This window comes from Ptychodera flava, chromosome 10 (assembly GCF_041260155.1).
Source record: "Ptychodera flava strain L36383 chromosome 10, AS_Pfla_20210202, whole genome shotgun sequence".
In the NCBI taxonomy this organism is placed as follows: domain Eukaryota; kingdom Metazoa; phylum Hemichordata; class Enteropneusta; family Ptychoderidae; genus Ptychodera; species Ptychodera flava.
The window spans coordinates 40,485,630-40,509,612 of record NC_091937.1 but is presented as its reverse complement, the minus strand read 5'-3'; the positions used below and the strand labels follow the sequence as shown (position 1 = coordinate 40,509,612).

Genomic DNA, 23,983 nt, shown 5'->3' with positions numbered 1-23,983 from the left:
TGGAGAATGCTTCAAAATAGCTTCATTAGCATGGTTACGTCGTCTTCTATCATTGAACACAGCACGCAAAGTTAGGATTGCGGGGATTTCTGTAAATCTGAATTGGTTTTAGGTGTGGTGAGCCGCTGGCAAGCTCAAGATTCCGCACAAACACTGACAAATCTGAATGGAAAACTTACATCACAAATACATCAGAAGTCGTTGCTTTTGTTCTACTTTTCAAGGCATTGGATGCATATCGAAATCGGAAAGCCTAGTCTAGGGGAAAACCTTTTGGTGGGAATAACATGATATTTTGAGATGTAATATTAGATATCTACGAGGTGTGATCGAGATGCTGAAATGTGTAGTTTTGCATTCTATAATTTGATATTATGTTTAATTTCACATGGCATACACAAATCTTCCAACAGAAGTTTACAAAGTTTTATTGGCCAACCTTTATTAAATATATTTTGTCTATTTGTTTCTTTCTTTCACATCTCCAAACAGGAAGTGCAAAACGATTATAGACTATCAAGCTGGCTACTACAGGTAGTGACTTTAAGATTCGAAAGGAAATAATTTACGTTTACCAACTCTACGCATACACTGTAACATTTAACACGATTGGAACTAATTTGGGATAATTGGATCTTCATATTTTTCAAATTTCTTAAAAGTGTTAGGTAGCCTAAAGCTTAATGTTGCAATATTACAAATTACTCATAAAACAATTGTATAATTTAAAAAGAAAGCAGATGAGCTTACATTTGTAGATTTAACCGATATTACTTTACTATCCAATCATCCCGAATTAGTTCCAATCACATTATTTGCAATGTTTCTTGCGATGTACCATAGCATATTCTCTGTTAGTTTGTGTCAAGTACAATAAACACGATCTGAACTAATTTGGGATAACAGTATAGTGAAGTAATGTCGGCTAATCTAATAATGAAAGCTCACCTGCTTTTCTTTTTAAGCGATACACTTGTTTTTAGGAGTAATTTGTAATATTGTAACATTCAGCTATGGGGCACGTTACACTTTCAAGAAATTTAGAAAATAGAAAGATCCTATTCTCCCAAATTAGTTCCAATCATGTTAATAAAGAGTAATTGATCGATTGATTGATAGATCGATTGATTGATTGACTTCACACCTAGACATTCATGTATACATTTTCAATACAATACACTTTATTCAAAATGTAACAAAACCTTATCCTGACGTAAAAAGGGATGGCTCAAAAATATATTTACATATTTGTTCAATAGGTATGTACAAATTAGATTGCTTGTTTTCCATTTTAAAAGGAATGTGTACAAAATTCTGATAAAAGACATAAAGCAAACCAATTTAAACATTTTCTATAATAAGAGGAACAATTTACAGTCTTTTTTACACATTTACACTTCTCTGTGAACTGTCACCTGACCATTGTTACACTTTATCTTTTCCTCTTTTATTCACACTAAATATTCAATATAAACATTTCTGCACACACTGTTATGTACATAAAAATCGACTTTGTTTATTTTCATGGTGTGATTGCCGCAACATGCAAACTGCAAGACAAAAAGAGTGCATGTGACTTCCTTCCACGCATCACACTGAGAAGGATGAACTTAGACTCTGAAAAAAGAACTGGTCAGATATTAAAGCAATACACATGGACGGATGAAACCCACGATATGCAGAAATAGTGGTTCTACGTAATGCACTGGACAGTTTCCATTAAGACATTCAAATCAAGATTAAAGCAGCATTTCAAGCATTTTTCAGTAATCAAACTGGTTCAACCATTTCACTTCATTTTTCCTCAAGGTCTAACTTTGCCACAGAGAATTGCTCAGTTGTACCAAAATTTTTACAGTTAAGGTATGGACATATATTAAATGTAACCCCTCTTCCTACTTCTATGGATAGAATTGGAAATTGTAACTAACACCAATCAAGTTAACCCTACCACCACTATGGTTTGGCCCAAAGCCATTGTTATCGATGGTCAATGTGGACCTGTTTACAGGAATACAGGGCGAACAGGTCAAACTTTCCACTTATTCAGTACTTCCCACAAGGGGGCTATGTAAATGTTCTTACACATGGGAAAAGACTGGACTGAGTTAAAACTGCATTAGCAGAATTGGATCAAAATTTCTTAATTTAAGATTTTCAACGCATGCAAACAAAACTGAAGATCTGGAAGTGTCCATACTGTCTGACAGATTAAACGTATTCCGTGCAAGCGAGTCATTTGAGGAATGTTGCAAATGTCAGACTTCAAAATCAATGTCCATCATTAAATACAAAGGTCAGATTGGATCAAAATATCTCCTTCTATAGTGACTCATTAAATTGAGTTGTGATTCACTGATACTGCTATAAAGCATCATCAGAAAGGGACTTAGAATGAGACTATGCTAGCAAAGAAGTAGCCGCCAATTCAAAAAGCAATTGGATGGTTATCATGCCACAAATGGTGACTCCAGTCTCAGATGCACAGATCAAAATGAAGGAAAGCTGCTCTGTAGCCCTTTTATACGTCTTCAACTCCAGCAAAATTTCTGAGTGTTTTTGTAAGACGAAGCAGTCCAGTCGAGTTCAGAAGGGAAATAATTAGCACTCAAGGGAAAATGAAAGAGTTGCCTAAAGTCTGTTTGAGAATACACACAATTCGCAATGATACGATCGGCAACCTTGTAAAATGGTCGATAATGACGTACAATTCCAAACACCATCAATGGGTGCTTCAGTCAATGACTTTAAAAAGTGGTTCTATTCACAGAATATGTACAGATGCAAACAATCAAAGACTGCCAATGAAAAGTGTACCACAAATAGACTGTCAAACACTTATAAAGAAATCAGATTGCAGGAAGAAATCCACAGATTAGAGAACATCCTGTGCAAAGTTGGACGAGTCCATCCCAGTGTGAGTGCATTCCATTTACTTCTTTTTCTTGCCAGCACTCTTTTTACCCTTGGCACTTTTACGGCCTTTTGGTGACGGAGAGCTCTTTTCCTGCTCTGCTTTGAGAGCTGCCTCCTGAGCTGCAATTTCCTCCAACCGTTTACGCTCAGCTTCAAGGAATTTCTGACGGAAGGCCTCTCTTGGTTCATTGATTTTGGCTCTTGCCATATCCAAAGTTGCCTGTTGACATATAGAGATAAAAATTCTGAGTTCAAGGGAATCTTGGGGAAAGATATTTTGACTCTTAAATTTTAATGATACTTTTCTGGTCTACCTTGTGTGGGCTCATTTTGAAGGTTTTGGAGTATCAAGCAGCCACACCTGCACCACCTGCACAAAGACATTCACTGATGATAAGCAGGATGAAGAGCTTACAAGAAACAATCTAGATTGAGAATTGTAATTTCAGACTTTGCGTACAAAGCAGAATGTCATTTAAGGATCATAAATATTCAAGCATTATAGTTTTTCACACTGAGTAGGATAAACAATACATAAATATACACTGTATGTTGAAACATGAAAATACATACAGTAATTTAATATGATGTATGTGTTTGTTAAATTGATGCCAAAATGATGACAATCTGGACAGCATACTTGCCAACTTCCATTATTTGGCTTGCATGATGTGTTCTTACATTTACATATCATCATGAAAAGAAATCTATTTCTTTGCCTAGATACTATTCGAAATAAATGATGCTTCCACTAGAAATGAAATAGCCCTTGCGATGAGTGGGTGTATGGGACAGTTCTATTATAAATGACTTGGAAGGGCTTCTTACTTGTAATTTCTCACAATCCTCAATCTGTCTTTCCTTGGCTGCATTCCGTCGCTTCCTGTCTTCTTCTCTGCTTTCAAGCACCTCTTCCCGGAATAAACGATACTCTTGTATTGTCCTCTGTTGTTCATCTTGCTCTCTTCTCATTTCTTCCTCATCAAGTAACCTCGGCTCCACATTGCTATTCCTGCATGAGCCATGAGAGAGAAAAGGTGAATTTGTTTTGAGGTCTGATCCAATTGGGCATTTTGTGAGCTTGAAAACAGCTCTGAAATTTCAAATTAACCTTTTCACAATCAAACATTGAGAAAACTTCATTCTTTTCTAAGACCTTATAAAATGTTGCAACCTACCGGAGAAATGGTGTTCTATCAATTTCTCGCAATATTTCTTTTGGAGGAGGTGGTGGTGGAGGTTCATTGGTCAGTATAGCATCAGCAGGGTTATCTTCTAGCTCTGAAGCTGGTGTCTTTGGCGGCCCTTCTGAGACTGGTTCACTTGACTCAATATCTTTGCTCTCTTCATCTTCGCTTTCTTTCTCAACTTTAATCATGTTTTCTTCCAGGAATTTCCTCCTAGATTCCTGTGCTTTAGCAGCTCGGCCAGGTTCTGCAGCTTCCCAAGCCTGTTTCATTGCACGAATTTCATCTTGTCGTTCTGTGTCTTTCTTTATTTCAATCTCCTCCTGTTAGAGAAAATTGGAGTTTGTTACCAGAAAATAGAAGTGTTGCCATGACAATTGAATGTCCAGTGTGTTCTGCCATAAAGAACTTGGCTGAAACATACAGAAAGCAAGTCCAACATGTAGAATGTAAAAATGTGTGCTCACTCTTTTCTCAACACCTAACATCACTTTTTGGAATCAGGTTTTGATATCTCCCTCCCTCCCTCCCTCCCTCTCACTCTCTCTCTGATTTCACATGGTTCTTTATTCCATATTCTGGGAATAATACCATATACCATATACTTTGTTCATCAAGATGTAACTACAGAATATATGACAAATGTTACATAGAATATTAAATTTTTATATGAGTTAAAATGGCTTCCAATATAAGATGAAATACTGCAATCTAATCATTAATTTTCATCATTTATATGAATATATACAGCAAAGGATACTTCCAAGGAGGCATTGCACTGTTGACTGTAATCCACTGGAATATTCCCACCTCAAATTGGGAATTGTCACAGAGTGTGTTTAAATGAATCAATAACCACACCAAATTAGGTCAAAACATTCACATGACAGAAAGACGAACAATGTTTGGTTAATGTTATTTTTTTTAAGGCTTTGAGTTTTAGCTAAGTGCATTTTGTGTCGCCGACAAATTGATTTTCAAAGTCACGTTTCTGTAACATTATTGATGTGTAGGGTTTCACATATTGACAAAATGTCGGGTGTTGGCGAGAAGAATTTTGAAGTTTCAGATTTGTTATTGATGATGTTTCCATCAACCATTTAACAGATGCTAATGTCCCTTCTTCAACAACAGACTTTATCTAATCAATTCACCAATCTATACTTACCGTCGGTGTCTGCTCTAAGACAACTCTAAGAATCCAATTCGGTTTGCTGATGTCAAATTGTTGAGATGGCGGTCTTGATCCCTTGTCTTTATCTTTCTCCTTTTCTTTTCCCTTATCTTTCCCTTTCTTTCCGCCTCCTTTTCCTTGGCTGGCTGCTGCTTTTTCACTCTTTGGAGCTGATATTGGTCTGTCCTTGTTTGCCTTCAGCTCAGTCTTTTCTAGATCTTTCAGGACTTGTACAAATGCCCAGCTGCTCTCTGATAGTGGCCAGCTCTTCCGAAGAACTTTGGCTTGGATGATGTATTTATGAGGCTTTACAACAAACATTGTAGAAAAACAACTTCAGGAAATTCCTCGTCACACTTATTTTTTCTAAATTATACACGTTGTGCTCAAGGATAGCTCAGCATGTTAAAGGATCTTTGTAACAATCTTATGACATAGCGATAGTTTTAAAGAAGAGAAAAAAATAAATTCTACATTTTAACACTTGGGTTGTCAACACAAATGGCATATTTGCCTCATAAATAATGTCGCAAAGTTAACTTACCAACACTTCTTTCTGAGTTTTAGCAGTTACAGATGGAGAAGAGTTTTAAAATGGCAATACAATTGAATGAAATATGACAAATATTCACTGAATGAATGATTTGTACTATACAAAAACATGATTACCAATTTTTTCTCCGTCTTTACCTTGATTTCTTGTTCTTTATCACTTCCACCATCAAGATCATCATCATGTCGATGTAACTCTGCTGATCCACGACTACCTCGTGATCCACGACCATCGCGACTACCTGCTGACTCTTGTCTTTTCTTTGCAGAACTCACACTTGAACTACTCAGTGATGTGTGTAATTTGCTACCGCCTCGTTGAGCTGAAATGAAATGAACAACTCTGTGACTGTTTTATTCAAATTTCCCATTACTTTGGTAGACATTGCCCCTTACACCTTCTACTTTGATCATACGCACATTTTGAACTACTTTAAATCACTCAATTCAAGCGCATCTTTTTTATTTTCTGTAATATGTGAAGTTTAGGTGATGTCACAAATCACTCAACATACTCAAACAAGTCGGTACCAGTAACTGAAAGTATGTACATTCTCACTGAACACAAGTTTAACTCAATCTAAACATATTAAACTGTAGGAATGTTGACACATATATTCAAAAGCATCTAGGGCTACAATACTTCAATTTCTACTAAGAGTAGAACTATCAACTTCATGCCAAACAGGACATAAGGGTGAGAACTTGTGTGCACACTTGGTACACAGCAAACTGGGGTAGGATGTTTGGACAGGATGATAAATTTACATGCCCCACTAAGCATGGAGAAGTGGACTTGTAATTGGTTTCAGGTTCAACGAGCCTCTGGAACAGAAATTTGAACTCTCCAAATTGTACAATACATTTTTGGTCTACACCTTTTGAGGGCTCACTTGAAGCTCACTGAGTGAAAAACTTTTCATCCTCTTACTTTTTGTGAAAGCAAAAATTTGTTTTTTCCAAAAAAAAGAGTTAACACAGGGATGGCATTCTTTTGCAATTTTATAAATATAAGAACAAATATTGGGTTTTTCTATTGTCAAAATTTGCAAGTGACCCAGATTTTTAATTTTCAATATGAAAAGAAATGTTTGAAGCGGTTTTTTTTGAAAGTTTGAGTGAAAGTTTAAGTTCTTCAATTTTGAGGCACGCACAATCTTAATTGAGATGGGGGATTGAAGTATCAACCTACATGCTCTACTGCTAGACCTTCTGGGAGCCTCTTCACCAGGTTCGCGGTCTCGAAGGAATGTGAAAGCTGGAATGACAACATGTCCTTTCCCAGTGGTTTCTGTGACTTTTACTTCATTGTCCAACACTTGTAAGAGAATGTACACATCAGGTTTGGATGTACAGAGTTGGACACTGGCAATCTGGTCTTCTAAAACTTTTACCGAGTATCTGAAAACACAATAAAAAACAACATAGTCATGACACTGTAACATAACCTTAACAAGCAGCAATAATATGGCATCTGGCCAGATGTACAATGACATACAATGGCCGTGTGTGATATTCTATGTACATAAGGAAAAACAGAAACCCCATCATGACCATGCACACAAAAGTATGTATTGAAAAACATACTGTCCTATATTTGGTGTTTATACCCATCCATAATAGCCAATTTCAATCAGTGGACACACATTATAGGTTACAGTCAACATTACAAATTCAATTTCCTTGCAAGAAATGCATGTGAAACTTTACAGAAAGTACTTGATTGAGAGATTTTCGGATTCATCATGACTACTCATCTTTATCATGATGAAAGCAAAACAAGACTTTACAGAAATTATTAAGAGGAAATATAAAAAGGGAGGTTTCAATTTATTAATACAATTACTCCCTTTTTTAATTTAATTTTTAATTTTTTAATATTAATATTGGATAGGCAAACCTTTTTCACTCCAGGAAACACAGATTCTTCTTATGAAATTCTCAACAACAAAAAAATATGTCTTTACTGGTAGCACTCAGGTCACTGACCAAGTTCATAAACGTTCAACATGACCTTTGTGAAGATGATAAAAGTTTGGCATGACCTAATGCTTTCTGAACACAGCATGTATGCAGGATAGAAATTATCGATGAACTGGCACTGGAGTTGAACCTCCGCTTTACTATTGACCAAGTTGGTATTATCACCAGATTTGTACTCAGCTCTTATCCCCTGAAGTTCAGTTCTCTAAGTTGTCTAGTGTGACACTCAATCTAATGCTATTAAAAATACAATAGAGCCTCTTTTCAGTTTTTTCCCCTTGGCAATATTGTGTGATATAATCAGAATAATGATTGATTCCAGAGAGATGAACAGAGCTAAATGCCTTGAAGTCATTCAAGTTTCTGTGCGTCAGCATCCCTTTTGGATATCACATGAATGATCAAAGATGCATGTTCAGTTTTTGAAGAGAGCTTCTCAAGAAGTTTCCAGTGTGGAACATGCAGCAAGCCGTGAGCAAAATGTGTATGTCAGCTGATGTTTTCAAGAAACCCCACCTCACATCAAATTATCAGTGATATTGACAAAGTAGCTAGTTTACATTGTGTACTTCACAATCTACAAGTTCAGAACCACTTTGAAAAGCTTTTATCAAAAAATTTATGAAAATTCTTTAAAACGAGATGAGTGGGGTGAAATGAAAGGTCAAAATGCTATAGGGATAGTGCGCTTGGTGTTCACATGAATTCATTAACAATGCATCACCATTTGGAACACAATCAAGATGTGAAAATTGTCATGCTTTGAAAAAGAATTGTAGTTAATCCTTTCAAACTTGTCGAGATCAGAATTAGGGACAGCATGAAATTGATATGAATTACCTTATGATGAGCCAAAAATCCAGAGAGATTTGAATGAAAGGGTAATTTCAACACACAAAGTAACTTTTTATCATATATTTTCCATCTGCAAAACCAACATTTGAAAACCCTGGTCATGCAGACCTTCCTCTGAAGGTAAACTACACGTTTTATTGACACATAATTGGGCTGATAGTTTGTTGGGAATCTTAATAAGAGAAATGTCCATCCAAGGATGAACAGATCCACGTTCACAGTTGTTCCCAATATTCTTATTCAGACAATGGATCAATGACCTCCTCTTTGCACACCTGGATGTCTGATGACTAATTGAATTCTCCAAAGGGTCCATTCAAGCTAAAAAGTAGACTTTTCATCACACATTGCCATCATTTTCACACTGGAAAGTTTGTAATCCTCAACAAAAAATATATTTCCCAGGTGTTCATGTACTATATGTCACCATACGCTTCACTGTCTTCACTCCAACTCAAGGGAAATTGAAGTTCATGGAAGCCATTTATAAAAAAAATTACCCCTTTTAGCGGCACCTGCTGATCGACTGCTGACGGCATATGCCTCCTTACATATCTAATTGCACGTTGAAAGTGTTTTAATGTTAGGTAAATCCGAAACACCTTTCTCAATGTACCATTTTCCTCCAATCATTTTCACACTTCTATTTCATGAAACAAAAAACACCCATTTCATCTGTAAGATTTTAAGGTTAGAAGGTACATGTAGTATTGCTGAAGGCTATGAGTATTGATATCATGTATGATTTAAAGAAATAGCCATAAACCACATTTCTGGGCCCTTACAATGGTTTTCTACTATTTACTTTGGAGGTAAACTATTTTGTCTGATTTAAACATCAAGTGTTCATGCGATCTTCAAGTGAGTAAAACTTATTGCTTATAATCTCAGTTACACACTTGTATTTCAAGCAATACGGTTTCCTTTGGTTGTTGGGAGTTCAATGAGCAAAATTTGTTTTCCTGGCAGTATTCATGCACCAACTAAGAACATTTATTGAGGTGGTTTGACTCCATATGCATTCATCAAGAATGTCTTTCTGTTAGACAAAGGTGGTATTTTCCAGTTACATTTGAATGGTTGCTGGCTTTTGATGGGATTGACCACAATATCTTGGATGGTTTGTTCTTAGATCTGAGATCTTCAACAATATCAGATAATTCTGTGCTATTGGCATAGGCTTGGTTTCAGAAGGATTGTACAAGATTTGCATAGCAGATTTTAAACTTGTTGTCAGTCAGGCTGATGTAGGCTTCAGAGACAACACTTTCACGATGGTAAGCCCCTGGAGTGGACAGTTGAACTTTTCATCTGAATTTATGATCAGATGCACTTTCTTTGTGTACAATGACCCTTTTGTAATGTGATTTTGATGATACCCGGAACATTCTCCATTCAGCTGTAACTCAACTTCACTGTATTTCTGTTGATGATCTTGTGTTGTTCTGAACCTTTCTGGATATGCTGATTGAGTAGAAGAAAACAGTCTTTTGCCAATATAGATTCAAACTAGGATTTAGGACTGCATGAAATTTCCTCCAGACATAGTTTGGCACAGAGCTTTACTTCCGTACTCATCAGCCCCTATGGCCTTCAGTGAAAATTGGTTCTACCCAGGTACACGCTCTCTCAAGCAAAAATAAAACGCGCTTTTGCTGATGGCCAGGTAGCAAAACACACTATTCAAATAGTGATTTTTCACTAACACAGAGACTGACCTTTATTGATACCATTTTCTGATCAAACCACTCCATTGTCCCTACATTTCACTACAATTTTGTCATTAGTCAAACACAGCCATTAAAACTTCCTGAGTTTACACGAATTCTAATGACTCCTATATGCATACATCTTTTACTTCATATGCCTCAAGTACATACATGTACACATCATCCTAACAATCATCCCCAAACTTCATGTAGCGTACTGATGTAGCAAGCACAGTATAATTTTCTTTGTCGATTCATGGTGGCTGTTATTAGGGCCAGTTAGTAGGGTTCTCAAGTTTTCACTGGAGGCCCCTTTGATGATATTGAACCTATTCTACAACAGGACAACCTAATAGAAGAGGGCCCAAAGCAACACAACTTCATAACCAGACTGTCGCCACTATTACTGGAAGGAAAACATCTCTCTAATCCATTTTATAAATGCCTCAAAACTGAAAGTCTTAAACTTTGTCTCCAACTTTTTGCAAGAAATGTTTGAATCATTCTTTTTGAAAAATCAGAGTGAAAATTTAGGGGTCCCTTTTCAAAATAAGTACTAGAAAAACTGTGATTTAAAATTTATTGATATTTAAAATTTAAAGGCCACTCTGTGTAAACTCTGTAGGAAAAACATTAAAAGTTCCATTTTTACAAAACCTAGATAGCACAAACTTCATTTACTTAACAATTTTTAGCAGTATATAAATCAAAGTATTGTAACAATGTAAGGGGCTGACTATTTGTGCCTATGGTACATTCTTCCTTAGATAGTACACCCTACACAATTGAAGTTTTCAACTTTTGCCTTAAGTACACAGCAGGGAACTTCAAATTATTATGTTTTAATGTCAAAAGGCCGAGAAAGAAAAGTTTGATATATTACAAAATTAATATAAGCGCTAGAGAAGCATTTTTTGCCAATGTTTGAAATTCAAAAATGGCAGCCATTGTCCACTGTCAAAGTAAATACTCTGAGAGAATTATTTTTCAATAATTTTCGTAGGAAAGGACAGTGATGACAACTTGAAAAAGTCGTCACAAGCTGCTATAGAAATTGACATGTTAGGACTGCATAATAAGATCTGCACTGAAGTATTCTTTGACTTACGGCAGTATGCATGCTAAAAAGAAAGCTTTCAACATTTGCTCAGACTTTCCTTGAAGCAAATTTACACTACCCTTTTTCCAAATCAGGGATTAAAATCAGGGTTCACCACGCAAATCTCTGTACAAGAGAAACAAATGACACAAAATATTACCAATATTTGAAATTCAAAGCAGTTGCTGTACCTGTGTTAATTCCACAGCAGGAAAGGAAATTTTCAATTTTCAAAAAACCAAGAAGATGAAGATGCTATTGGTTCTACAAGCTTAAAAATGAGACCATTAAAACAGTATATTACCTGCAAAGTCTTATGAAAATTTGAGTGTTTGATTATCTGTCCCTGAGGTGTATTCTACCTTAAATCACACGGTCATTCATCTTTCACACTTGATCCAAATCCATTTCACACATTCAACTTTCATGTCATGTGACTTACCGCAGGATGATGTTGTTGTCATTGGGAAGATAATAGTCTCGGATTTCTTTCACGTTGAATGTACTTGTAAGGTTCTCTCTGATTGGTTGAGGCAATGGGCTCAGAGAACCAATCAACCTCATTCGCCATTTACCAGATGGTAAAGGCATATCTGTGGTCCGTGCTTCAGCAACAAATGTGTATCCTCTCTGAAATGAGGTTCAAAGTATAGGCTCATAGATTCTTCCTTTTTACTTTCCATTTTCAAAAAGCCTCCCATAAATGTTAGCCTAAGTAAATGTGTTCAATTTTCAGCTAGTTCATGCCGTAAAATTAAGACTTAAACTTTTGCCCAAATTTACTCACGTAAACTTTAACCAGTCTCTTTCAAAATCAAGAATAAAAATTGCGGATTTTTATGTAAAATTTGATACCAGAGAAACAAATTACCCAATATTTAACAATATTCAATTTCAAAATAGCTTCCATTTCTGCATTATCTCTATGGGGAAAATGCAATTCCCGATTTTCACAAACTAAGTCAGTGAAAATTTTCTTTACTCCATAAGCTTCAACATGAGCCCCAACAAGTGGTAAGCCAAAGGAATATTGCAAAAGTTTGAAAGTCCGACTATCTGTCCCAGGGACACATTCTATTTTAATGTGTACTGATATTTCATGGGTTGTTCTCCTGAAACTTGGTCCAGAAAAAGTAGGATAAACTTCAGTGGAGACTCAATCAAGATATATCATATATGTTACAGTCAATTGAACTTTTGATCTCAACATGCTAGATTTTAGTCACTGAAATTTTCGGTTGCAGCACTACAACCTTCGTCAGCAGAATAACCCGATCTAAATGTCGTGACCTTTTGGACACGTGACATCAAAATCGGGTCATAGGCTTTTGGTAATTTATACCTTCCACTGTCTCTATTAAGGGATGGCTGGTTAACTCGGATATATATTGCCTCCTTGACACCCCTTTCGAAGTATCGGGGATCCCTATCAAGAATTTCTACATTTTCAAGTTCACACTTGTTTCAAGTTTCAAGTTTGATAGGGATCCCGATACTTCGAAAGGGGAGTCAAGGAGGCGATATATATCCGAGTTAACCAGCCATCCCTTAATAGAGACAGTGGAAGGTATAAATTACCAAAAGTCTATGACCCGATTTTGATGTCACGTGTCCGAAAGGTCACGACATTGAGATCGGGTTATTCTGCTGACGAAGGTTGTAGTGCTGCAACCGAAAATTTCAGTGACTAAAATCTAGCGTGTTGAGATCAAAAGTTCAATTAACTGTAATTTGGCTACCAACACAGATGAATTTCCATGCAAAATATGTGATTTTATTTGAGTGGAAGATATGTACTGGAAAGCTTGTGCCCTATTCGAAGTAATCTTTCATAGTTGATAGCTTCCATTATCATTTTTATGTTTGAGATTACATTTGCCTTGCAGTACAGCATACAATTCAACTCTACAACCATCAAGTCTCAACAACATGCCGAATTGCCTGCAATTACTGCAACACTCACCTTGTTCCTTTTATACTCATACGGAGCGACTCTCTGGAAAACCCTAGGTATCTCTTCACCAGTGTCATTATCAACCACTCGGAGCATACACGTTGGTATGGAAACATACAACTTGGGTACAAGCAGCATGGGTTCTTGTACGTAGAAAACATCCCTAAAGTGATGAAGTGTTGAGTGAATGATTAAATCTGACGCCAATATCCAGACAACTCCATTCAGTGGAATTTTTAGACATTCTCCACATTTTACAAAATATGAAAGTACATTGGCGGCGATTTTCTTGTAAGATTTTCTTTCAATGCCCCCTCTTTCAAAATCGTGTCTTTAAATTGTCATTGCATTCAATATGAGACACCATGATAAAAGTTTGGATTCAGGCCTATTAAGATCCCCATGAGCTACATCATACATGGCTATCCATTGAAAGCATGCCTAATGGCAGAAACAGAAATGTTTTCACGTTATTCTAAAAGTTGGATGAGCAATGATTACACGACTGTCCTCAGATGGGAAAGCATGATACCCCTGCTTTTTTTTTAATGGACCAATTTTGATACAGAAAAATATTGGGGGGGGGGTGTCCAAACCAAAATTTGACAGAGAAAAGGATATACAAGAGTGTGTTTGTTCCATTTCTTCTGATTGCATTTTGAACATTGGCAACTTTCCAAAACAATATCTTCATGTCTGCCATATGTGAGATGTACAACTACAGTCTTTACCCGGCTACCCTTACATCTTGCTTTTTAATTTTGCCCAATTTTAGATGATTTGAGGTTGGGTCTGTAAATATGTAATGCAGGGGTGACAGGATCGAAATATGGACACACAGCTGTTAGACCTGGTAGCAAACATGCTTACACAAGACAAAATTTTTGAGTCAGCCATGTTTCATACTTGTAGGAAGTACTTGTAGGAAATGTAACATTTCTCCAATACCAGGCTGAGAAGGTGTGATCTTACCTGAAGACAACAAACCAAGTATTAGGTGGCTGGTCAGGGTAGTTACCCTGATAATCAGAGTAGGAAATCTTATTCCATTCATCCTGATAGAATGGAAACTTGGGCATTAAATCAGGATCTATCTTGAACATCGTCCTGTAAGAAAACAATTACAGCAGTTTGAGTCATATGTATCATGTATTATCATGTAAGGTGACAAACACATACTAAGTAATTTTGACTCAATACAGTAAGTTAATGCTAACTTAATTGTATTTGTCTTCACTGATTGTAAAGGTAGTGCATTGTGTAGTATTGTAGTAGTTTAGCAACACATACTCTAACTGAGGCACCAAACTTCATTTGTCAATCTAAAATCAACATTTTGGGCTTGCCTCGATACACATAATAGCAACAGAAAACCGGTGAAAGGGTTACATATCTCTACTACTCTCTGTTACTGATGTGTATATACAATCATATATTAGCACGTCTTCTCTTTCTGATCTGCATCGATTTTTAAAGAAAAATATGATCACACTTCTCCAATCCATTCAACTCAGAGTTTATATTGAAATGCCTGTACATGTGTGCCTGTTCAACTTTTAATTCACTTTTATTACTTGGTTCATGAAATACACCATCTATCATAGATGTTATGATTTTACCTGAATAAAGTCAATGCATGTTGGTCCATGTTTGGTTCAATGATTGTCCAGGACTTCACCAGATGCTCTTTAGCAAATTCATTTTCCTTGTTACCTTGTTGTAAGAAAGTACAAAAAAGCAAATAAAAAATGCAGTTATTAGTTGTCTGACAGGATTGACAATAATACTGATACATTATTGGGAATTCATTTCTGATTCACAGAAAATTGACATCAGAATATATTTACACTTCAACTTGCTTGCGAAGATACTTTTATTGGGTAGCCAATGTGTTTCTTCATTTGAATGTTATTTGATGTTGCTTTATGGGGACCTATTTTCGTCAGTCCTTGCCAAGTCTGATATTAAAATACACCATTTTTATAAGGTCTGATAATGAAATTTATTGCCCAGGTCGTTGCATAGTCTCTTATTAAAATTCACCGTACTGGGACTTTGCCAGGTCTGATTTGAAAATAATCATATTTGGACCTTACAAGTAAAATATATATACCATTGCATAGATCTTTTTGAACTGATGCAGTACATGGACCATTGCTTGTCTGATATAAATATTTATTTCCTTGGATCTTTTCCAAGACTGATATATTAGTGGATAACATATTTGAACTTGACCACTAATTAATGCCTAACGCTAGAATGTATGATACTAAACTATTTCCGGGCATTTCATTTAATAACTAAGAAGAATCATTTAAAAAATCAAAGTCAACTTGAAACTTTGCAAAATGTTATATCAATATGCATTTACTTCGACTTTCGCCGAATCAGATAACTTATATTTAATTGGATTTTTGCCAAGTCTGATATTAGCTTGTATTTACTTGAATCTTTTCAAAGTCTCATACGAGATTCAATTTACTTGGCTTTTTGCTGAGTGAATCTATTTACCTGGCTCTCTGGCAATTCTGATCTTCCTTACGTAATAACCTCTCCAAAATTTCTGCACAGCAGTAGCTGCTGCAGTTTCGTCCTCTGTTGGTTCCCTGGAAAAAGACAAACAAACAAAACAAAACATCATCAAATGTAAAGTTAAAGTATCAAACAATGTAATTAAAAATGTGGATGGGCTACTGCATGCATGAACCCTGTGGCATTTATGTATGTTAGTCTGCACAACATACATATATTATTACATACATGCACAACAAGAGGCAAAACATCTACAATTTCTACCCTCACAGTTGCTGAGCGTTGTGAGCCAAGCTTATTACTGATAAGAGTATAGGGAAGCCCAATCTTACACTGACGTTCTCTGAAATTGTACAAAATATTTTGGAGAAACCAATGGCTCTAAGGCAATTATTTGCAGATTGGAGGAATACAATCTGAGGTCCAGCAGTTCTATTCACAGATCACTCCATGAAACTAACAGTATTCCTAGCACTCAAACAGAGTAATTTTACCCGCAATTTACCAGCGAATAAAATCTTTGGTTCTTTTCTCCCTTTTTTTAGATTCAAAATCTGATTGTTACCGCATATATGAACATGTTGTCATCCCACTAACAAAGGCTCACTATTTCAAATACACCACACAAATATTAAATGCGGTCAACAATCATGATCAACGTAAACAAAATCTTCTCTATCATTAACAAAAATATTCAAACGAAAGGAAAATCATTTCATGTATGGATAAATTGTTTCCTTACCGATTCACCCAATTTTCAGCAATTTCACCTGTGAACAAATCAAATTTAGACACATTTAAGAAAAGGTAGCACGTATAAACACTGCTGCAAAGAAAAGTTACAAGCAGAAGGCACACAGCAAAACATACAAATTGCACTAAGGGAAGCCACACTGAGAAAAACAAGAAAAGAAACACACAAATACTTTAGTAATCTATGTTACCTGTTGTTTCCTTTCTACATAACTTCAACAACATCAGAGTTCAGAGTTCAAAATCAAACAACTAACTTATTTTTGTAAAAAAAGTTCAAAACAAATCTTGTTAATAGACACAGTTTTGAGTTTAATTTGGAGGCAGTCTGGATACCTTCATGACTTCCATTGTTGTGATCCACATGGTCTGAGTGATTTAAACAACAAGTTGTGCAGAACATTGAGACAAAAAATTGCAGACATTTCAAACGATTAAAATTCACACTTGGTGCGAAGATATAAAGGCACTAATACAAATCAGATGGTACATGTATTATTGAAGAATTTAAGTTGTAAAGATACATGTCGGGTCTTATGAAAAAGTTATATATTTAAGGTAGTATGCGCCTTGAAAGTGAAAGACTTAAACTTTTGCTAAAAGTTTCCTCAATGAATTTTTTAACCATTTTCTTACCAAATCAGGAATAAAAATCAGTGGTCACCGTGCAAAGTTTGGTACTAGAGAAATAAATCACCTAACATTAACTGATATTTGAAATTCAAAATGGCCACCATCCTTGTTTAAACTCTATGGAGGAACTTAAAATTTAGCTTTCGAAAAACTAAGATGGTAAAAGTTTTTCTTATACCAAGAGCTTCAAAATGAACTCCGACAAGCAGCAGAATGGAGGAGTATTTTTAAAATTGAATATCTGAATATCTATCCGTGAGGCGGATTCTACCTTAACAACAATCATCATATGACAAAAACAATGACATAGAGATGGATAGAAATATTAACAATTATGAAATTAGAATGTGAACAGGTCTGGAGAACACAAAGAATTATTTATTTTGGTTTTCAATTATTTTTGAAACATACACTGACAATAGATTATTTTGTTGCTCATTTTTACTCATTTATAGATCAATCTTTGATGAGCATTTCTTAGAGAATACTATGGCTACTTTTCCTGAAAGCATATTATTGACTAGACTAGAATACCCTTCATAACAAGAACACCACGGATCACCTTGAGCAATAGATCTTCCAGTACAAATATGTACTTTTATATTTCATTTTGCTGAAAAAGACTCATGTGTACCTCAATCAATGGGACACATAATATCATATTTCCCCTCCACATATTACTCTACTCAGATTGAGGTATCAATTAATGCATTAATGGTGTAAACTAAAAGCTGATAACATTGCTTGGTTAATGGACTTGTATGTGCACTTGATTTTCATAATAAGGTGCATGGGATTCTACAATGTGCTTTCTTGTCCTTGATTAGTTTTTAAAATTCTCTGGCAAATTTATCTGCAAAGTGGCCACTTTATTTGTGCTGTATCTAAACTATATTTTATGACATTCTACTGCCATACTATGTTTCATCACACACAGTACACCAATTGTATGTACTCCAAAATTTCACTTTACTTTCACTATTGTTTGCGTTCCCAGATGACTCAATATTACAAACTCTTGACATAAAATGAGAAATTACACCAAAAGCTGTCCAGTACTTTTGATACTACGTTTGGTTTCCTTCCATGCCCTGAGAGTTTTGTTTCAATCGACTGTATGCACCATTAAACAACAGTCATAAAAGAATGTTCCAGATGTAATACAAATTCTCATTTATATTTTTGTTGTTTGAGTTTGATTTTTTCTTGGATTGCTTGCTTGCTTGCTTGCTTTCATTTATGTAAATTCAACTGATAATGAAGACATATAGCTGTATCTAAATTTGTACAATAATCAATTTGTATGAAATTGAATGGCAGTACATTGTCTAGAATATGAAATCTGCTGTACAGCATTTCTGTTTTAATGTTCACTATTCAAAAGTGAGACAATGTGGCAGATATTGTGACCATCACATTTAATACTAACATGGCAGGTCACAAGAAAACGACACTAAAGTTTCTCCACCTGCTCTCACTGCTGACTGATTATACCTTTTTGGGTACACCAACCAAATCATTACTGAATTCAGAAATACATAAACTAAAAGGGCTATTTCAGGAGGCAGAAAGCTTAATAATGTAATTTCAGACCTAAGGATAAAACATTGAGCCATCTAAAGTAGAGAACAGTCGAACACAGCCTGGTGGAAAGTAAAACAGATATTATTTAATATTTTGGTTGCTAGAAGCTTGGTGCGCATAGGTGAAAGTTTATGCAATTTGGTAAAATTAACTTGAGTCTATCTAGAGGAGTGCAGCAGCCTTATGATTACTAGGTTGCTAATGAAATGAAATGTTGAATACCTTGGGGATGGGGGTTGATTTCATCATGACTTTGAGATTGTCTACGTTCTATATGAACATAAGTTGGGAAAAACATCAACACAAAGATGAGTAACCAAGGCAGCTAGGCTGCACTGATTTCAAAGGTCTGCAGTTCTCTTAGCTTTTGGAAATATTTGCAGTTTTGTTATTTTCTGAGGGAATTTCTTAATTAAAAGGATGTCTACTATTGTTTTATTCTAAGCCTAGTGGCACATTTAGCTGTACTACTGCTGTAATATCTATGAAGTTTGTTCCACACACAGTCAGTGAAGTTTGAGATTCTTAGCAAGAATCATTTTTTTCCAAAAAATTCTTTGAAATTCACTGAATGAAACAAGAAAACTCCTGTGAGGAAATATCGTTAATCTATATTTTAAAAGTTAGATCAATATTTTGTTTTGAAAAATGAAAATTAAACAGTAGACATTGATTTATATTTCGTGATTTTACTTTTAACCCTTTGAGCGCCAAAGTCAATTTTTGTTGCCTTTATAAAATATACCCCAATCAATTTTTTTCAGGTTTTTGCAAAAATTTTGATAAAAAACTGGGGCCAATGAAATGTCATGCCCATTAGGTCCAAAATTATCAAAAAATTACGGAAAAATTCATAAAAATTGGCAAAATGTTGCATTCAAATTTTGTTGGGAAAAATTGCAGAGGTCAAAGGGTTAAAACAATGTTTTTTTTTGTCATCTATCTCAACTGCAAATAAGTTTCCAAAAATCCAATATGTACAGCCCATCACATCGGTACTGTGGGGCCTAGCATCACAGTCTAGCAATTTGTAAACACTGATAAAATGAGGCAGGAAAGCCATAAACACTGTGTGTAGATTTTTTTTAGTCTTCATAGGCAAAACAGTGTAGAAACAGCAGATAGCTCAGCTATTCAAATGAAGCATGATGAAAATGTAAGTGTAAGACAAGTTACACTTATCATCACACATTGCTGAAGACTAAGCTTGCTGGATTTGTCATAATTAAGAGAAGTAAAAGTCATGACAAACAAACAGTTTTCACACAAGGCAGTTGTAGAGTCACACACACGGTTGCAAATTCTTCAACTTTTTCCTCCAAGTCAGACTGCATTCACATGACAAACACGTGTAAAAACATAGATCACTATAATTTACAGATGAAGAAACTGAGTCAAGAGAACAGACAAGGGTGAGGAAAGAAGAAGTTCTTTTTCTGTATAGAAATAAAAGACACATTAGTACAGAACACAAGAACAAAACAAGAAATATGTATGAAAATCACTGAGATGCATGCATCTGTGAGAGATGAGCATGAAATGTATGTGAAAAAAACTCCAATATATGGTATGCCTAGACTGATGTAAAACTGAAAACTGCAGTGACAGCATATGAGATTAGGAAATAAAATGATGATTTGCTGTGATACATTAGCTGTGATACATTTGTAAAGAAAGTTGTGAAAATAAAAATATGCTGTGCATGAAAAAACGAAAAAATCACAGAACAAGAGTGCACTGCAGATAGAAGAGGTTAGAATGCATTTATACCATAACCCTGTTTGTCCAATGTCACCATTGTCAACGATACTTAGTTTTACATTACATCACATTCTAAGCAGACAGAAAAAGTTTACAATATGAAGTTAAGGCTTACATTTCATAAAATGTGAGTTAGTCCCTGACACATACAACAAAAAGTTTTAATGAGTAGGTCTTATTGCATATGTAGAGATAGCTTTGAAAGACACAAAGTGCGATTTGCTAGCTGTGTTAGATCATGTAACATATGCAATAGGACTTACGCTTGCGTCCTGCTTTAGCAGATTTCCTTGATGCCCCAGTGGCTATACGATGGGAAAAACGATTGTTGGGGGAAAAGAAAACATGTTAGAACATAAAATTTAATGACAGCAACACTGAATAATGTGAACAATTATGATACTGCATGACTGGACATCAAAAGTAGCATAGTTTCAAGATTAAACAAAGTTGAATTATGTGGGCAGGCTGTGTGGATTTTAGTACAGTATAAACATCATGCATATTTTACACAGAAGTTTAAATCTCTCATTTCAGACAAACTGTTGAAATTCCAAAATGCCATGGAATGCTACAAAGTTTAATGACACTCAACATAATGCATTTACAGACTTCCAAAATATCACCAGACAAATATGTACACTTCAGTTACTAAAAGTGATAAAGATATATGAACACATTATGTAAATATATTGAAACTGTGTGGTGCTTCTGATATCCAGCCAGACATATCATTTGAATTGACAAGGTGCACATATCAATGGTACAGTTCATGTGCTCATATACCATAGTACAGACTGTTAGCGTGACCTGCTATGATACAAAGCAAATGCAATCTTTGATATTCTGTGAACAGACTGTTACAATTGAGTCTACTCAATTTAGTAAGTTTAATATGAATGTATCAAAGGCTAAGCAATGTAACAAAATGTATGCAACAATGTAACCATTATGCTTCAATGTTGATAAGTAAGCATGCTGTGTAGTAATCCTAGATGTTGCAATTATGAAGAGCAGACAATGCAATTATGGAGCAGTAATATGTAGTAGCAACAATGTAGCAATTTAAAGGTAAACGATACAATGTAGCAGCTACCTGAAGAATGTAGCAAGAGTGTTATGAGTCATTTAGTTATAAGATATAACAAGTCTAAATTTTGATAGAAAACTATCCTTTGTAAACAAGGACATTGTCAGTGTCTCATTTAATAAAAGAATCCAACATGGCATTGTTGATATCTGAAACCATAATGGCAGCATTATTCAAATATAAAAATCTTGTCAATGTGTTACAGATGGTATACTTTCTTTGTTTCACAGTTGCAAATATTCTACGTTTCTCAATACTTTGCACAATCATTGCCAATTGCAATGATACAAAAACGCAACTGTGTAGTATGTACCAAATATTACACAATACTTAAAGAGGAAAATTCAAACAACACCATATAGAGATATTTGATTCTGAAAAGTCAGAAGTTGAAATTTTACAGCACTAGTAAAGAAACTGCACACAGGACATTTATAACTAGGCAACGGCTGAAGGGCAGTGCAAAAGACGTTATACGGTGCACTGCTTCTATTACACACAGCAAACCAAAACCCATCCACCCCTTACTGGAGGAAAATGAAGTAATCCACATCCTGAACAGAATGGGATTATTCCACACATAGGCCTTGCTCAGGGGTGAATTGGTTGACAATGACGTTAGGGAAACATAGATACCTCCAGATTCACTGTGTGTGTCCTCTGTGTTACATGAACACAGATTGAATGAATGGCACAAAGAGAAAAACACACAAACATATTAACAATGGTATGATGTGTACAGTACAGCATGTGGTGTGTTATTCCGTCGGTGTGGGTAAACATATCATGAGGTTAGAAGTGCTAGTGTATGTCCTGAGCCTGGCAGTATCTGATATGACTGCTAAGTTTGTCTATTAGAAGCTAAACCCTGACACATTGTTGCTAATGTTTTCCACGTTCCTACTTATAGCAGGTAAAACACTTGTCAATTTTGAGAATGTTTCGTTGTTAATTATACATGTCAATCAGCCATGTCATAATCAGGTGAAAGAGTATTTGATATGATGTACAATCTTAAAAACAGGCACCAAAGAGCATGCCATGTACTTGACCATACAGCTTGATTTTCAAACATTACTGCACTTGTGAATTTAAAAAAAGGCTGTCATTATAAGTTATACAACTTTAACATTATCATTGTAACTGTAACAATCAATTTCTAATGAACACGATTTCTGTTTGCATCGTGCCTGAATGTCTGAACAACATAGTCAGCATAGCGTAATTTTGATCCCCTATCTATCAGACCCTTCTACTTTCATATCATGAATCCAATCGATCCTCAAAATGTCCTGCAAATGAGCCGACTAAGCCTTCTAAGTCCTCATGGATTATTTAAAAACATATGATGTGAAGGATTAAAGTCTTCAATAGCTCAGCAGAATTAACGTAACTCTATCCAAATTGACCATCTTCATCTTTCTCATCAAAGGAAACTGAAGTTGCTGCATAGCAGTGTCAAAGTGTGCACTTTGTAAGGCCATCTGTACAAATCCAATGTTAATTATTTGAAATTGTTATGCAGTTTTTAACGACAGCTGTCTCCTTAGAAAGACATTAATAACTTCCTAAAAATCCGTCTTTTTTCCAAATTAAAACACTGAAAGCATAATTAATTGCAGTATTCCCAAAAACCTCTTTATGGCAGCAGCATGACAATATTAGTGGTAATATTTGAATTATTTTTAAAAACCACTGGTCACCAGAAATAATATTAATTTTCTTGCTTTGCTACATTGTATTTTAAATTGATGATAATAAAATATGTCATTCTAATGTGCAACATATTTACAAACTTCAACATCACATCTCATTTGAATACACTAATTTGAATAGCCAATCACACTAGCTTTTACACTTTTGCCATTACAATATGATTATTGTACTTTATATCTTTCTTGACAAAAAATTACACCTCTTGCCCAAAACATCACAATTCAAGGAATCAGTCGTACACATTTATTTAAAAGCAAAATGATAACTTTCTCTGGACCTTTAACACAGTTATGAACGGAAAAAAGCTGACATTGGAGACCTTAACAACCACACAGAATGGCATTCAAAGTCCCTTGAGTTTCTGTTTTATCGTTAAAAACTGTCTAGATGATTGGCATGATGTTAACGACATTTTTATGAGGTAATTGTCTTGTTAACAGGTTAGGGATGATATTGACTGTGTTATATTTTTTGTGGAAGACAAA

General features: G+C 35.3%; 1 protein-coding gene across 34 annotated transcripts in view; it reads right to left on the bottom strand.

Moving 5' to 3' along the window:
• Positions 1-1,151: 1,151 nt before the first annotated feature.
• LOC139142781 (androglobin-like) overlaps positions 1,152-23,983 on the bottom strand; it is a 120,753-nt gene continuing 97,921 nt past the window's right edge. For 23 of the 34 annotated variants that reach the window (XM_070712948.1, XM_070712949.1, XM_070712939.1 and 20 more), the window contains 15 exons: positions 22,419-22,442; positions 20,956-20,997; positions 19,154-19,201; positions 16,704-16,731; positions 15,941-16,035; positions 15,049-15,142; positions 14,402-14,536; positions 13,439-13,592; positions 11,918-12,105; positions 7,022-7,230; positions 5,968-6,152; positions 5,272-5,583; positions 4,095-4,426; positions 3,745-3,928; positions 1,152-3,136 (listed from right to left, as the gene is read on the bottom strand). In XM_070712948.1, the coding sequence (XP_070569049.1) occupies positions 2,933-3,136; positions 3,745-3,928; positions 4,095-4,426; positions 5,272-5,583; positions 5,968-6,152; positions 7,022-7,230; positions 11,918-12,105; positions 13,439-13,592; positions 14,402-14,536; positions 15,049-15,142; positions 15,941-16,035; positions 16,704-16,731; positions 19,154-19,201; positions 20,956-20,997; positions 22,419-22,442 (2,234 nt within the window). In that variant the 3' untranslated portion in view covers positions 1,152-2,932. Of the gene's footprint in view, positions 3,137-3,744; positions 3,929-4,094; positions 4,427-5,271; positions 5,584-5,967; positions 6,153-7,021; positions 7,231-11,917; positions 12,106-13,438; positions 13,593-14,401; positions 14,537-15,048; positions 15,143-15,940; positions 16,036-16,703; positions 16,732-17,050; positions 17,084-19,153; positions 19,202-20,955; positions 20,998-22,418; positions 22,443-23,983 lie in introns of all 34 variants that reach the window. The other 11 variants (XM_070712925.1, XM_070712929.1, XM_070712933.1 and 8 more) reach the window with 5 other exon arrangements.